The sequence below is a fragment of the Anomaloglossus baeobatrachus genome, chromosome 6 (genome assembly GCF_048569485.1).
Source record: "Anomaloglossus baeobatrachus isolate aAnoBae1 chromosome 6, aAnoBae1.hap1, whole genome shotgun sequence".
NCBI lineage: Eukaryota > Metazoa > Chordata > Amphibia > Anura > Aromobatidae > Anomaloglossus > Anomaloglossus baeobatrachus.
In genome coordinates this window covers 76,691,233-76,707,248 of record NC_134358.1, presented here as the reverse complement: position 1 = coordinate 76,707,248, position 16,016 = coordinate 76,691,233, and the positions used below count along the sequence as shown (strand labels likewise).

The window sequence follows — 16,016 nt, the reverse complement described above, 5'->3', positions numbered from 1 at the left end:
GGAGCTCAGAGACATAATTGTGGCAAGGCACAGATCTGGCCAAGGTTACAAAATAATTTCTGCAGTACTCAAGGTTCCTAAGAGCACAGTGACCTCCATAATCCTTAAATGGAAATGTTTAGGACCCCCAGAACTATTCCTAGACCTGGCCGTCCAGCCAAACTGAGCAATGGTGGGAGAAGAGCCTTTGTGAGAGAGGTAAAGAACCCAAGATCACTGTGGCTGAGCTCCAGAGATGCAGTACGGAGATGGGAGAAAGTTCCACAAAGTCAACTATCACTGCAGCAGTCCACCAGTCAGGCCTTTGTGGCAGAGTGGCCCGACGGAAGTCTCTCCTCAGTGCAAGACATATCAAAGCCCGCATAGAGTTTGCAAAAAAAACACATGAAGGGACTCCCAGACTATGAGAAATAAGATTCTCTGGTCTAATGAGACGAAGATAGATCTTTTTGGTGATAATTCTAAGAAGTATGTGTGGAGAGAACCAGGTACTGCTCATCACCTGCCCAATACAATCCCAACAGTGAAACATGGTGGTGGCAGCATCATGCTATGGGGGTGCTTTTCAGCTGCAGGGACATGATGACTGGTTGCAATAGAAGGAAAGATGAATGCGGCCAAGTACAGAGATATCCCGGAAGAAAACTTTTTCCAGAGTGCTCTGGACCTCAGACTTGGCTGAAGGTTCACCTTCCAACAAGACAATGACCCTAAGCACACTGCTAAAATAACAAAGCAGTGGCTTCAGAACAACTCTGTGACCATTCTTCACCGGCCCAGCCAGAGCCCTGACCTAAATCCAATTGAGCATCTCTGGAGAGACCTGAAAACGGCATCCACCAACATTCACCATCCAACCTGACGGAACTGGAGAGGATCTGCAAGGAAGAATGGCAGAGGATCCCCAAATCCAGGGGTGAAAAACTTGTTGTATCATTCCCAAGAAGACTCATGGCTGTACTAGCTCAAAAGGAGGGTGCTTCTACTCAATACTGAGCAAAGGGTCTGAATACTTATGACCATGTGATATTTCAGTTTTTCTTGTTTAATAAATTTGCAAAAATCTCTACAATGGTATTTTTTCTGTCAAGATGGGGTGCAGAGGGTACATTAATGAGAAAAAAATGAACTTTTTGAATTTACCAAATGGCTGCAATGACACAAAGAGTGAAAAATGTAAAGGGGTCTGAATACTTTTCGTACCCACTGTGTGTGTATGTATGTATATACAGTGCTGGCCAAAAGTATTGGCACCCCTGCAATTCTGTCAGATAATACTCAGTTTCTTCTTGAAAATGATTGCAATCACAAATTCTTTGGTATTATCTTCATTTATTTTGCTTGCAATGAATAAACACAAAAGAGAATGAAACAAAAATCAAATCCTTGATCATTTCACACAAAACTCTAAAAATGGGCCAGACAAAAGTATTGCAACCCTTAGCCTAATACTTGGTTGCACAACCTTTAGCCAAAATAACTGCGAACAACCGCTTCCGGTAACCATCAATGAGTTTCTTACAATGCTGTGCAGGAATTTTAGACCATTCTTCTTTGGCAACTGTTCCGGGTTCCTGAGATCTGAAGGGGCCTTCTCCAAACTGCCATTGTGAGATCTCTCCACAGGTGTTTTATGGGGTTCAGGTCTGGACTCATTGCTGGCCACTTTAGTAGTCTCCAGTGCTTTCTCTTAAACCATTTTCTAGTGCTTTTTGAAGTGTGTTTTGGGTCATTGTCCTGCTGGAAGACCCATGACCTCTGAGGGAGACCCAGCTTTCTCACATTGGGCCCTACATTATGCTGTAAAAATTTGTTGGTAGTCTTCAGACTTCATAATGCCATGCACATAGTCAAGCAGTCCAGTGCCAGAGGCAGCAAAGCAACCCCAAAACATCAAGGAACCTCCGCCATGTTTGACTGTAGGGATCGTGTTCTTTTCTTTGAATGCCTCTTTTTTTTTTCCTGTAAACTCTATGTTGATGGCTTTTCCTAAAAAGCTCTACTTTTTTCTCATCTGACCAGAGAACATTCTTCCAAAACGTTTTAGGCTTTCTCAGGTAAGTTTTGGCAAACTCCAGCCTGGCTTTTTTATGTCTCGGGGTAAGAAGTGGGGTCTTCCTGGGTATCCTACCATACAGTCCCTTTTCATTCAGACGCTGACGGATAGTACGGGTTGACACTGTTGTACCCTCGGACTGCAGGGCAGCTTGAACTTGTTTGGATGTTAGTCGAGGTTCTTTATCCACCATCCACACAATCTTGCGTTGAAATCTCTCGTCAATTTTTCTTTTCCTTCCACATCTAGGGAGGTTAGCCACAGTGCCATGGGCCTTACACTTCTTGATGACACTGCGCACCGTAGACACAGGAACTTTCAGGTCTTTGGAGATGGACTTGTAGCCTTGAGATTGCTCATGCTGCCTCACAATTTGGATTCTCAAGTCCTCAGACAGTTCTTTGGTCTTCTTTCTTTTCTCCATGCTCAATGTGGTACACACAAGGACACAGGACAGAGGTTGAGTCAACTTTAATCCATGTCAACTGGCTGCAAGTGTGATTTAGTTATTGTCAACACCTGTTAGGTGCCACAGGTAAGTTACAGGTGCTGTTATTACACAAATTAGAGAAGCATCACATGATTTTTCAATCGGTGCCAATACTTTTGTCCACCCCCTTTTTTATATTTGGTGTGGAATTATATCCAATTTGGCTTTATGACAATTTTTTTTTTTTCATTGGAGACAAATTAAATGAAGATAATACCAAAGAATTTGTGATTGCAATCAATTTCAGGAAGAAACTGATTATCTGACAGAATTGCAGGGGTACCAATACTTTTGGCCAGCACTGTATAGATATATATGTATATTTCACAAACACACTATATAAAAATATCACATCCTACTATATGGAAAATGCCCATCGCTTCGCTTTTGTTGAAATATACTTTTTTTTTTTTAACAGACATATAATGAATTACTTTCATGAACAACCACATAGGAGTCACCTCTCACCAAACCGGCCACTTGTGATATGAGGTCAGTTAAAGTATAAATGTCTCAATAACACGGCGTGTTGAATGCAGCAGACAATTGATTTTTTTGTGAAGAGCTTTTATTTAAAAGTCACTCGGGATTTCATCTTTTGGTGCAGCCATTTTTTTCCATCAATAAGACTATCATTTAGTTCAAATTATTTGTGAAACCAAACTGTAGAAAAACAGATCGATTGGTTTGTTATTCAGGCTGAACTGTTCATATTAACATTAGTTCCAAATTCAGTGGAAGAAGAGCATTGAGCCGGCCAAACACATTAGATGGATGTCGGCCAAACTAGCATTTGGTTCACAGCCATCTCTCCTGACTTACTCATACACAGGAACACTAGGTTTGTGTGTTCTCTACAAGTCGCCGCCATACTTCTTTGACAGCGGCTTTCTTACGCACCTTTCCCTGATCTAGACTTTCCTTACCTCACCCCGATCCATTAAACTCTGTTGTGCTCAATGTCAGACTTTGCAGATGGCCCAGCATGATTCCATATGATCATCTGTGTGGGACTACAGTATTCGTCCCTGCCCCCCCTTGAATTTTTCAACCTTTTCCCACATTTCAGGCTTCAAACATAAAGATAAAAATTTAAATTTTATGATGAAGAATCAACAGCAGTTTTCAGCTTTTTCCACAGATTCTCGATTGGGTTCAGGTCTGGACTGTGACTTGGCCATTTTACCACTTGGACACATTTATTTGTGAACCATTCCATTGTAGATTTTGCTTTATGTTTTGAATCATTGTCTTGTTGGAAGACAAATCTCCGTCCCAGTCTCAGGTCTTTTGCAGACTCCAACAGGTTTTCTTCAAGAATGGTTCTGTATTTGGCTCCATCCATCTTCCCATCAATTGTAACCATCTTCCCTATCCCTGCTGAAGAAAAGCAAGCCCAAACCATGATGCTGCCACCACCATGTTTGACAGTGGGGAAGGTGTGTTAAGGGTGATGGAGCTGTATTGCTTTTACGCCAAACATATCGTTTGGCATTGTGCCCAAATAGTTTGATTTTGGTTTCATCTGACCAGAGCACCTTCTCCCACATGTTTGGTGTGTCTCCCAGGTGGCTTGTGGCAGACTTTAAACAACACTTTTTATGGATATCTTTGAGAAATTGCTTTCTCCTTGCCACTCTTCCTTAAAGGCCAGATTTGTGCAGTGAACGACTGATTGTTGCCCTATGGACAGACTCTCCCACCTCAGCTGTAGATCTCTGCAGTTCATCCAGAGTGATCATGGGCCTCTTGGCTGCATCTTTGATCAGTCTTCTCCTTGTTTGAGATGAAATTTTTAGGGACAGCCGGATCTTGGTAGATTTGCAGTATGATACTCCTTCCATTTCAATATAATCGCTTGCACAGTGCTTCTTGGGATGTTTAAAGTTGTGGAAACCTTTTTGGAACTAAATCCGGCTTTAAACTTCTCAACAACAGTATCACGGACCTGCCTGTTGTGTTCCTTGGTCTTCATGATGCTGTGCTTTAAACAAAACACTGAGACTATAGGCCGCTTTACAAGCAACGACATCGCTAACGCGATGTCGTTGGGGTCACAGAATTCGTGACGCACATCCGTTCTCGTTAGCGACGTCGTTGCGTGTGACACGTACGAGTGACCGCTAACGATCAAAAATACTCACCTTATCGTTGATCGTTGAAACGCTGTCCAGTTCCCAAATATCGTTGCTGTTGCAGGACGCAGGTTGTTCGTCGTTCCTGCGGCAGCACACATCGCTATGTGTGACACCGCAGGAACAAGGAACCACATCGTACCTGCGGCCGCCCGCAATGAGGAAGGAAGGAGGTGGGCGGGATGTTCGCTTCTATTGGGCGGCCGCTTAGTGATGTCGCTGTGATGCCAAACGAACAGCCCCCTTAGAAAGGAGGCAGTTCGCTGGTCACAGCGACATCGCTAGGCAGGTAAGTAATGTGATGGGTCCGAGCGATGTTGTGCGCCTCGGGCAGCGATTTGCCCATGACGCACAACCGACGGGGGCAGGTACGCACGCTAGCGATCTCGCTAGCGAGATTGCTGCGTGTAAAGCGGCCTTATCACAGAGCAGGTGCATTTATACGGAGACTTGATTACACACTGGTGGCTTATATTTATCATCATCAGTCATTTAGGACAACATTGGATCATTCAGAGATCCTCAATAAACTTCTAGAGTGAGTTTGCTGCACTGAAAGAAAAGGGGATGAATAATATTGCACGCCCCACTTTTCAGTTTATTATTTTTTATAAAAGTTTAAAATAAGCAATAAATTATTTTTCAACTTTCACAGTTGTGTCCCACTTGTTGCTGATTCTTCACCATAACATATCTTTATGTTTGAAGCCTGAAATGTAGGAAAAGGTTGAAAAACTCAAGGGGGCCGAATACTTTCGCAAGGCACTGTATGTAAGGTTCACCAAAACACATCCCTGTGTCTTGGTATTAAAGGGTGCTTTACACCCTGCGACATCGCTACCGATATATCGTCAGGGTCACGTCGTTAGTGACGCACATCCGGCGCCGGTAGCGACATCGCAGCGTGTGACACCAATGAGCGGCGATCAACTATCACAAAATCGTTCAAAAATGGTGATCGTTGACACGTCGTTCATTTCCTTAATATCGCTGCTGCCACAGATACGATGTTGTTCGTCGTTCCTGCAGCACCACACATCGCTATGTGTGACACCGCAGGAACGACGACCATCTCCTTACCTGCGTCCACCGGCAATGCCGAAGGAAGGAGGTGGGCGGGATGTTACGTCCCGCTCATATCCGCCCCTCCGCTTCTATTGGCTGGCCCCTCAGTGACTCCGCAGTGACATCGCTATGACGCCGAACGCACCTCCCCCTTGAGGTAGGGATTGTTCGGCAGCAACACCGACGTCGCTAAGCAGGTATGTGCGTGTGATGCTGCCGTAGCGACAATGTTCGCTACGGCAGCGAGCACCAAATGTCGCACGAGCGACGGGGGCGGGTGCTATCGTGCTCGACATCACTAGCGATGTCACAGCATGTAAAGTACCCTTAAGACTTAGCTTGTCTATGGATGAAGACGACCTGTCTGTGTTTTCCAGGACGTCTAGGGTCTGCATACGGCTTCCAGTAGCTTTGCTATTGGACTCCATTATGCTTGTGGCTTCTAGTACCTCTGCTACTGGAGTCCTTGTCTGCCTGCGGCTTCCAGTATCTCTGCTACTGGTACTGCTCTTCTGTCTGCCAGTGGCTCCCAGTACCAGTGCAACCGGTGTCTTGTCTACCTGCAACTTCCAGTACCTGTGCTACAAGTCTCCTTTCTGCCTGCAACTTGTAGTACCTGTGCTACCGTTCTCCTGCCTGTGTCTTCCAGTACTTCTGCTACCGGTATCCTGTCTGCCTGCGGCTTCTAGTATCTCTGCTACTGGTTCCCTGCCTGACTGCGGCTTCCAGTACCTCTGCTACCGGTCTCCTGTCTGCCTGCGACTTACAGTACCTCTGCTACTGGTCACCAGTCTGCTTGTGGTTTCCAGTACCTCTGCTACCAGTTACCTGCCTGCGGCTTCCAGTACCTCTGCTACCGGTAACCTGTCTGTGGCTTCCAGTACCTCTGCTAGGGGTTTTCTGTCTGCTTGAAGCTTCCAGTACCTCTGCTCCCAGTTACCTGTCTGCCTGCAGCTTCCAGTACCTTTGCTACTGGTAACCTGTCTGTGGCTTCCAGTACCTCTGCTACCGGTCTTCTGTCTGCCTGCAGCTTCCAGTATCTCTGCTACCTGTCTCCTGTTGGTCTGTGGCTTCCAGTACCTCTTCTACCGATCTCCTGTCTGCTTGTGGCTTCCAGTACCTCTGCTACCGGTATCCTGTCTGCGGCTTCCAATATCTGTGCCACCGATCACCAGTCTACCTGCAGCTTCCAGTACCTCTGCTACTGGTCTCCTGTCTGGTCTCCTGTCTGCCTGCGTCCTCCAGTATCTGTGCTACCGGCCCCTGCCTGCGGCATCCAGACTTGTCTGTCTGCTTGCGGCTTCCAGTACTGTAAGACGCACTTTTTTTCCCCCAAAACCGGGGGAAAAATGGAGGTGCGTCTTGCAAACCGCATATGGCTTATCGGGGCGGCAGTGGTGGTGCAGGTTCAGCGATACTGCGGGCTCGTGGAGTGTCGCAGTGGCGAGCCAGTGGACTGGTTTAAATCTCCCGCAGTTAAGATCGATTTTAAGAAAATGGCCGCGGAGACGGCGCGTGCACAGATAGGACTCCGCGGCCATTTTCTTGAAGTTCATTGCGTCGATCTGCGTACTCGCAGCAGCCATTTTCTTGAAGTCGATCTCGTCAACTGCAGGTGGTTCGAAGCAGCACGCCTTCAGATCAATGGCGCCCGCCGCTGTGACACCCCACAGCAATATCGTTGAGCCTCCGCACACCGACCCTATTGAGACGCGACACCTTCTCCGTGCCCGCAGCGTAGTCTACCCTGCCTCCTGGGACCCTCTGAGCCACTCCACTACCATCGCTCCCCCTGGTAAGTATGGCTGTCATGGAATTACGTTTTAAAATATGTGGTGTTTATGGCTCTATCAGCCAAAAAGGTTCCCGACCCCTGCCTTAGAAGCACTGGGCACTTTGGGACAAATTGCCACTGTACTGAATGCCAGTAGAGAATAACTGGGACTGAATCTAAATTTCTTTGTCGCTCCTAATTGGGAGACCCAGACAATTGGGTGTATAGCTACTGCCTCCGGAGGCCACACAAAGCATTACACTTAAAAGTGTAAGGCCCCTCCCCTTCTGCCTATACACCCCCCGTGGGATCACGGGTTCCTCAGTTTTCAAGCTTTGTGCGAAGGAGGTCAGACATCCACGCATAGCTCCACTGTTTTAGTCAGCAGCAGCTGCTGACTATGTCGGTTGGAAGAAAAGAGAGCCCATACTTGGGCCCCCAGCATGCTCCCTTCTCACCCCACTTTGTGTCGGCGGTGTTTGTTAAGGTTGAGGTACCCATTGCGGGTACAGAGGCTGGAGCCCACATGCTGCATCCTTCCCCATCCCCCTTTGGGCTCTGGGTGAAGTGGGATTTACCGGTCTCCAGGCACAGAGACCGTGCTCCGTCCACAGCCCCTGGGGAATCTGCTGGATATGGAGCGGAGTATCGTCAGGGACAGGGCCCTGCTACGCCAAGGTACTCTGTGTCCCCGTACAGACCGCGCACACACTGCAGCATTGCTGGGTGTGTTAGTGCGCCGGGGACAATAGCGCTGCTGCGCTTGTGCCACACTTCCACAGCTTGCTAAGGGAGTTAGTGTGTGGGGAACTGCCGCGCCGGCCCCTGCTGACAGTTTTTACTGCGACGCGGCTGGGACTTGTGGTGCGCCGGGGACTTCCGCGCTGGCCGTGCAGATTTGTCGGCCGCGCTTTTTACTAGAGTCCCCGGCTTTTGCGGCCTAGTTCCGTTTCGTTCCCGCCCCCAGGCCTGCCAGTCAGGGGAAGGGCGGGACGCTATACAGAAAGTCAGCGCCGAGGGCTGGAATCTGCTTTACATACTCCAGCCCTCACATTGAGCACAGTGGGAAGCCAGTTTCCCGCACTTTGTCTGAGGCACGCCCACGGTCCGCCCCTCTTCACAGAACGCCGGCAGCCATTCCTGTGTGCAGGCTGAGCTGGAAAGGGGAGACAAGTTCTGGGACACCCAGGCACGGGATTCTGGCGACTACACACCCGCTTTTAGCGGGCGGTAAGCGGCACCCTCCGGTGCTGACCCCACTAGTGAAAGTGTTCATTTGTATTTTTATGCTATACATTGCACTAAACGGTCGCTGGTGATTCTTGGCTATATACCCTCCTGGATTGCTCTGTGGAGAATACAGCATGTCGTCCGCAAAAAACAGGGGTGCCAAGGCACAGGCTTTTTATGCTGCTTGCACCGCTTGTGAGGCTGTTCTACCGGCAGGTTCCACTGACCCCCATTGTGTGCAGTGTTCGGTCCCTGTGCTCCCTGCTCGGCCAGGGCCTCTGCTGGAGGTGCCCCAGAGAGATCCACCTGTGAATACTGTCCAGGTGACGGGGACAGAGTTTGCAATTTTTGCGGATAGATTATCTGTGACTATGTCTCAGATTCTAGAAACTTTGCAGTCTAGACCAGTAACTCAGACCATGGGCACTGTTGATTCATTGCTCCCTGGCCCCCCTCAGTTGGAACAGCTCCGGGGGTGTCCCACGCATCCCAGGGTGATGGCTCTGACACGGACGACAGTCCCAGACAGCCTAAGAGAGCTCGCTATGAGCGGCCCTCTACATCATCTCACTGGTCAGGCTCTCAGCAGGAGGATTCTCTGTGTGATGAGCCGGAAATAGCTGATCAGGATTCTGATCCTGAGACCGCTCTCAATCTAGATACTCCTGATGGTGACGCCATAGTGAACAATCTTATCGCGTCCATCAATAAAATGTTGGATATTTCTCCCCCAGCTCCTCAAGTGGAGGAGTCAGCTTCACAGCAGGAGAAATTCCATTTCAGATATCCCTTTCCTCCTGACGTGGTCAAGAGCTGGACCCAGTGTCCCAAGGTGGATCCCCCTATCTCCAGGCTTGCGACTAGATCCATAGTTGCAGTGGAGGATGGGGCTGCACTTAAAGATGCCACTGACAGACAGATGGAGCTCTGGTTGAAATCCATCTATGAGGCTATCGGCGCGTCGTTTGCTCCTGCATTCGCAGCCGTATGGGCACTCCAAGCTATTTCAGCTGGTCTTGCACAGATTGACACGGTCACACGTACATCTGTTCCGCAGGTGGCATCCTTAACCTCTCAAATGTCTGCATTTGCGTCTTACGCGATTAATGCTGTTCTGGACTCTACGAGCCGTACGGCAGTGGCATCTGCCAACTCCGTGGTTTTACGCAGAGCCTTGTGGTTAAGGGAATGGAAAGCAGATTCTGCTTCCAAAAAATGTTTAACCAGTTTGCCATTTTCTGGTGACCGGCTGTTTGGTGAGCGCTTGGATGTAATCATTAAACAGTCCAAGGGTAAGGATTCATCCTTACCTCAGCCCAGACAAAACAAACCCCAACAGAGGAGGGGACAGTCGGGGTTTCGGTCCTTTCGAGGTTCGGGCAGGTCCCAATTCTCCTCGTCCAAAAGGACTCAAAAGGATCAGAGGAGTTCAGATTCTTGGCGGGCTCAGTCACGCCCAAAAAAGACAGCCGGAAGACCCGCTACCAAGGCGGCTTCCTCATGACTTCCGGCCTCCTCCCTCCGCATCCTCGGTCGGTGGCAGACTCGCCCGCTTTGGCGACATTTGGCTGCCACAGGTCCAAGACCGTTGGGTGCGAGACATTCTGTCTCACGGGTACAGGATAGAGTTCAGTTCTCGTCCTCCAACTCGATTCTTCAGAACGTCTCCGCCTCCCGACCGAGCCGATGCTCTCCTGCAGGCGGTGTGCACTCTAAAGGCGGAAGGAGTGGTGATCCCTGTTCCTCTTCAAGAGCAAGGTCACGGTTTTTACTCCAATTTGTTTGTGGTACCAAAAAAGGACGGGTCTTTCCGTCCCGTTCTGGACCTAAAACTTCTCAACAACCACGTGAGAACCAGACGGTTCCGGATGGAATCCCTCCGATCCGTCATCGCCGCAATGTCTCAAGCAGATTTCCTAGCATCGATAGACATCAAGGATGCTTATCTCCACGTACCGATTGCTCCAGAGCATCAGCGTTTTCTACGCTTCGTTATAGGAGACGAACACCTTCAGTTCGTAGCCCTGCCTTTTGGTCTGGCGACAGCCCCACGGGTCTTCACCAAAGTCATGGCAGCTGTAGTTGCAGTCCTACACTCTCAGGGACACTCCGTGATCCCTTACTTAGACGATCTGCTGGTCAAGGCGCCTTCTCAAGAGGCATGCCAACACAGCCTGAACGTGGCGCTGGAGACCCTCCAGGGTTTCGGGTGGATCATCAACTTTTCCAAGTCGAATCTAACCCCGACCCAGTCGATAACATATCTTGGCATGGAGTTTCATACTCTCTCAGCGGTAGTGAAGCTTCCGCTTGTCAAATAGCGTTCATTGCAGACAGGGGTGCAATCTCTCCTTCAAGGTCAGTCACACCCCTTGAGACGCCTCATGCACTTCCTAGGGAAGATGGTGGCAGCAATAGAGGCAGTCCCTTTCGCGCAGTTTCATCTGCGTCCACTACAATGGGACATTCTCCGCCAATGGGACGGGAGGTCGAAGTCCCTCGACAGCAACGTCTCTCTCTCTCAGGCGGCCAAGGATTCTCTTCGATGGTGGCTGCTTCCCACCTCATTGTCGAAAGGGAAATCCTTCCTACCCCCATCCTGGGCGGTAGTGACGACAGATGCGAGTCTGTCAGGGTGGGGAGCAGTCTTTCTCCACCACAGGGCTCAAGGTACGTGGACTCAGCAAGAGTCCACTCTTCAGATCAACGTTCTGGAGATCAGAGCAGTGTATCTTGCCCTACAAGCCTTCCAGCAGTGGCTGGAAGGCAAGCAGATCCGTATTCAGTCGGACAACTCCACAGCGGTGGCATACATCAACCACCAAGGAGGAACTCGCAGTCGGCAAGCCTTCCAGGAAGTCCGGCGGATTCTGACGTGGGTGGAAGACACGGCTTCCACCATATCCGCAGTTCACATCCCAGGCGTGGACAGCTGGGAAGCAGACTTCCTCAGTCGCCAGGGTATGGACGCAGGGGAATGGTCTCTTCACCCGGACGTGTTTCAAGAGATCTGTCGCCGCCGGGGGATGCCGGACGTCGACCTAATGGCGTCTCGGCACAACAACAAGGTCCCAGTTTTCATGGCACGGTCTCACGATCACCGAGCTCTGGCGGCAGACGCCTTAGTTCAAGATTGGTCGCAGTTCCGGTTTCCTTATGTGTTTCCACCTCTGGCTCTGTTGCCCAGAGTGCTGCGCAAGATCAGGTCCGACTGCCGCCGCGCCATCCTCGTCGCTCCAGACTGGCCAAGGAGGTCGTGGTACCCGGATCTGTGGCACCTCGCGGTAGGCCAACCGTGGGCACTACCACACCGACCAGACTTGCTGTCTCAAGGGCCGTTTTTCCATTAGAATTCTGCGGCCCTGAACCTGACTGTGTGGCCATTGAGTCCTGGATCCTAGCGGGTTCAGGATTGTCTCAAGAGGTCATTGCCACCATGAGACAGGCCAGAAAACCTACCTCCGCCAAGATATACCACAGGACGTGGAAAATATTCTTGTCTTGGTGCTCTGCTCAGGGAGTCTCACCCTGGCCATTTAGTTTGCCTACTTTTCTTTCCTTCCTGCAATCCGGGTTGGAAAAAGGTTTGTCGCTCAGCTCCCTCAAGGGGCAAGTCTCAGCGCTATCTGTATTTTTTCAGAAGCGCCTAGCACGACTTCCTCAGGTACGCACGTTCCTGCAAGGGGTCTGTCATATCGTCCCTCCTTACAAGCGGCCGTTAGAGCCCTGGGATCGAAACAGGGTACTAATTGTTCTTCAGAAGCCGCCTTTCGAGCCTATGAGGGATGTTTCCCTTTCTCGCCTTTCACAGAAAGTGGCCTTTCTAGTAGCGGTCACGTCTCTCCGGAGAGTGTCCGAGCTAGCAGCGCTGTCATGCAAATCTCCCTTCCTGGTGATTCACCAGGACAAGGTGGTTTTGCGCCCTATTCCGGAGTTTCTCCCTAAGGTGGTATCCCCGTTTCATCTTAATCAGGATATCTCCTTGCCTTCCTTGTGCCCTCATCCAGTTCATCAATGTGAAAAGGATTTGCATTTGTTGGATCTCGTGAGAGCGCTCAGGATCTACATTTCCCGCACGGCGCCCCTGCGCCGCTCGGATGCACTCTTTGTCCTTGTCGCTGGTCAGCGCAAAGGGTCGCAAGCTTCCAAATCCACCCTAGCTCGGTGGATCAAGGAACCAATTCTTGAAGCCTACCGTTCTGCTGGGCTTCCGGTTCCCTCAGGGCTGAAGGCCCATTCTACCAGAGCCGTGGGTGCGTCCTGGGCATTACGACACCAGGCTACGGCTCAGCAGGTGTGCCAGGCGGCTACCTGGTCGAGTCTGCACACTTTTACCAAACACTATCAAGTGCATACCTACGCTTCGGCGGACGCCAGCCTAGGTAGACAAGTCCTTCAGGCGGCGACGGCCCACCTGTAGGGTAGGGCTGTTTTTACGGTCCTATCACGAGGGGTTATTATACCCACCCAGGGACTGCTTTTGGACGTCCCAATTGTCTGGGTCTCCCAATTAGGAGCGACAAAGAAGAAGGGAATTTTGTTTACTTACCGTAAATTCCTTTTCTTCTAGCTCCAATTGGGAGACCCAGCACCCGCCCTGTTTGCTTAGGGATTTTTGTTTGTTCGGGTACACATGTTGTTCATGTTGAATGGTTTCGGTTCTCCGATGTTCCTTCGGATTGAATTTGTTCTTAAACCAGTTATTGGCTTTCCTCCTTCTTGCTTTGGCACTAAAACTGAGGAACCCGTGATCCCACGGGGGGTGTATAGGCAGAAGGGGAGGGGCCTTACACTTTTAAGTGTAATGCTTTGTGTGGCCTCCGGAGGCAGTAGCTATACACCCAATTGTCTGGGTCTCCCAATTGGAGCTAGAAGAAAAGGAATTTACGGTAAGTAAACAAAATTCCCTTCATCATTACCTACCATAAAAAAAAGAGTGAGGATGGTTATTGTCACCCTGGCTCACCATTGATGCATTAGACACTTTGGTAGGGAATAAGTGCAATAATCCATTAAACATCTATATAGTGTAAGGAAAAAGTGGTATATACGATATATAGAATAGGGAGCTAACCTACACGATTAGATAGGGGTATTTCATTCTATCCCTAAAAAATCCATTCCACTTTTTTGCTCAATATTTGGAGATTCAGATTAGAAATTAATATCCCTTTTAGTTTCTGGGCCTAGAAAATGTAAGGAGCTCAGAAAGGCCATCTTTGAAATGGTGGACAACCGTGCACATGTTTTATAGAGAGAGAAATAAAAAGTTCTATTTTAAATTGAATATGTCCACCAAGACGGTGAATTTCTTTCAAAGCGCACTAATCACCAGGAGTTTCATATATAAACTAAAGCCAGTGCTATACTGGCACTATCAGGCTGATTCTATACATACCTTTAGTTGTCAGCTCGTAAGTATAGGTTTTGAAACACAAGCAAGTAAAGTTTGTAAAATGAACAGTTTGTTGATTGACAGCAGCTGCAGCAGCTAATAGCTGGGGTGGGATTTGATAGTGAGTCCCACCCCCTGCCTGCTGTTCCTCCCCCTATCTATTATTTATGATAATTCTATTATAGAGGGGTTTACTAATGGGAACGTCTAAATCCCAGTGGACAGAGGGACCTATGCCGACGTCATGCCCATGTGACCGCCAACATTGCTGATACCAGGAAGATACATTATTTTTCTAAGTCCACGTTGCATAGAGTTGATTATAATAGAAGCGGGGGTCTGGGGGCTGCCATGAACAATGATGTATGGGCGGCAGCGCTGCGCATTCATTAGTATGTTAGTACGCCCACAGGGGCGTGCTACGTGGGCCAACTAGCTAAGAAAAAAAAAACGCCCTCGGGACTAGTCCCTGCGCTCATTAGCATATAATATACGAAATACTTTTTCTATAGATCTCTTTATCTATGCTAGTGTATACAGGGACGGTTAGGCAGGGATTAGCAATATGCACTGGGCTGGGTGTATATTGCACCTGACAGGTTCCATTTAAGTGATTTTTCGGACATTTTTTAGCGCCCACACCTGACAAAAAAAACCCCTCCATGTGTGCATAGCCTTATGTTTCTTCAGCAGATGAAAATTCTGGAGGCACCAGTCGTAAATAAAAACTAATCTAGACGGTACCCATACACATCAGGCTTATAGGAAAGCCATAAATGTGGAGCTACTAGGCCGCAGCCAAAAAAAGGCTAATAAATGAGTCTGTGCTGCCGGCCTGGCGGAGGATTAGAAATCCCTGACAAGAGCAGACAGTAATGAACGTCGTTGTCATCCTTAAAGTCATTCACAAATTATCTCTTCATGTCACTTTGTCTGTGGGTTTTTTTTTTTTCAATTGAAATCCAAGGATGTTACTATGACAACCGATTGAGGAAAATGACTAATGCACCGGGCCATTAGGGTGACGGGAAAAGGGAAAAAAAGAGTGGAAAAGAGACAAATAACTACCGAACAGAGAGTAACAGGCACATTGTGTTTTCATGAAGCCATTTTTACAACTATTGGGAGGTAAATACGGTAGTTAACCTTCATTCAAGTCAACGCTCTGTAGAGCACAGTGTGAACGGATGCATACACCTACCAGAATGCAGACGTCAACCGGGAGGAAGACCTGACGCCGGCTGCTGTGAAATGGAACTGCTCTTAGGCACGTGATGATACCTTGTGCTTTCCCTATGTGGCTAGCAGCGTGGTCGGCGTGAACGTCTCGGACACCTGCAGAGAAGAAGATATGGCCGTCATCTAACGGACCAAGGTGCCCACATTACACACAATATATATTCACCTAATCACACACTCGCAAAGTGTTCTACTGTAGTAAGATTTTCTCCGACCCAGCTTAGTTGCATTTTACAGCAAAAGCCACAGTCTAAACAGCTTACAACACAGCAAAGGGATCTCAATGTTGAAAGTTATCAGTCAGGAGAATGTTTTCCAAAGCATTGGCTATATCATGGAATACTGTGAAAAAAGAAGAAGTGGCTGAAATTTGGCACAATAGTGACATTATCTAGAACTAGACATTCCTCAAAAATTGATGGGATTACTGTCAAGTATTGAATGTGACAACAATTTCCTCTACTCTTCATGTCTAGTCTGTGGGGTAGGGATAGCAAGGCAGAAGCCTTTTCTTACAAAACAAAACATCACAGCCTGGATATGTTTTGCCAATACCTGCATAAATATGGCCAGAAGCATATGGGAAAACATGTTATGGTTTGATGAAGCCATGGCCATAATTCCAAAAGGTA

The 16,016-nt window shown here is 48.6% G+C and overlaps 1 protein-coding gene across 2 annotated transcripts in view; it reads right to left on the bottom strand.

Annotated features, from left to right (window-relative positions):
- The window catches only part of NDUFAF6 (NADH:ubiquinone oxidoreductase complex assembly factor 6), a 123,120-nt gene that overhangs the window by 64,376 nt on the left and 42,728 nt on the right, over positions 1-16,016 (bottom strand). For both annotated transcript variants that reach the window (XM_075353056.1, XM_075353057.1), the window contains one exon: positions 15,347-15,480. In XM_075353056.1, coding sequence (XP_075209171.1) covers positions 15,347-15,480 — 134 coding nt within the window. The remainder of the gene's footprint in view (positions 1-15,346; positions 15,481-16,016) is intronic.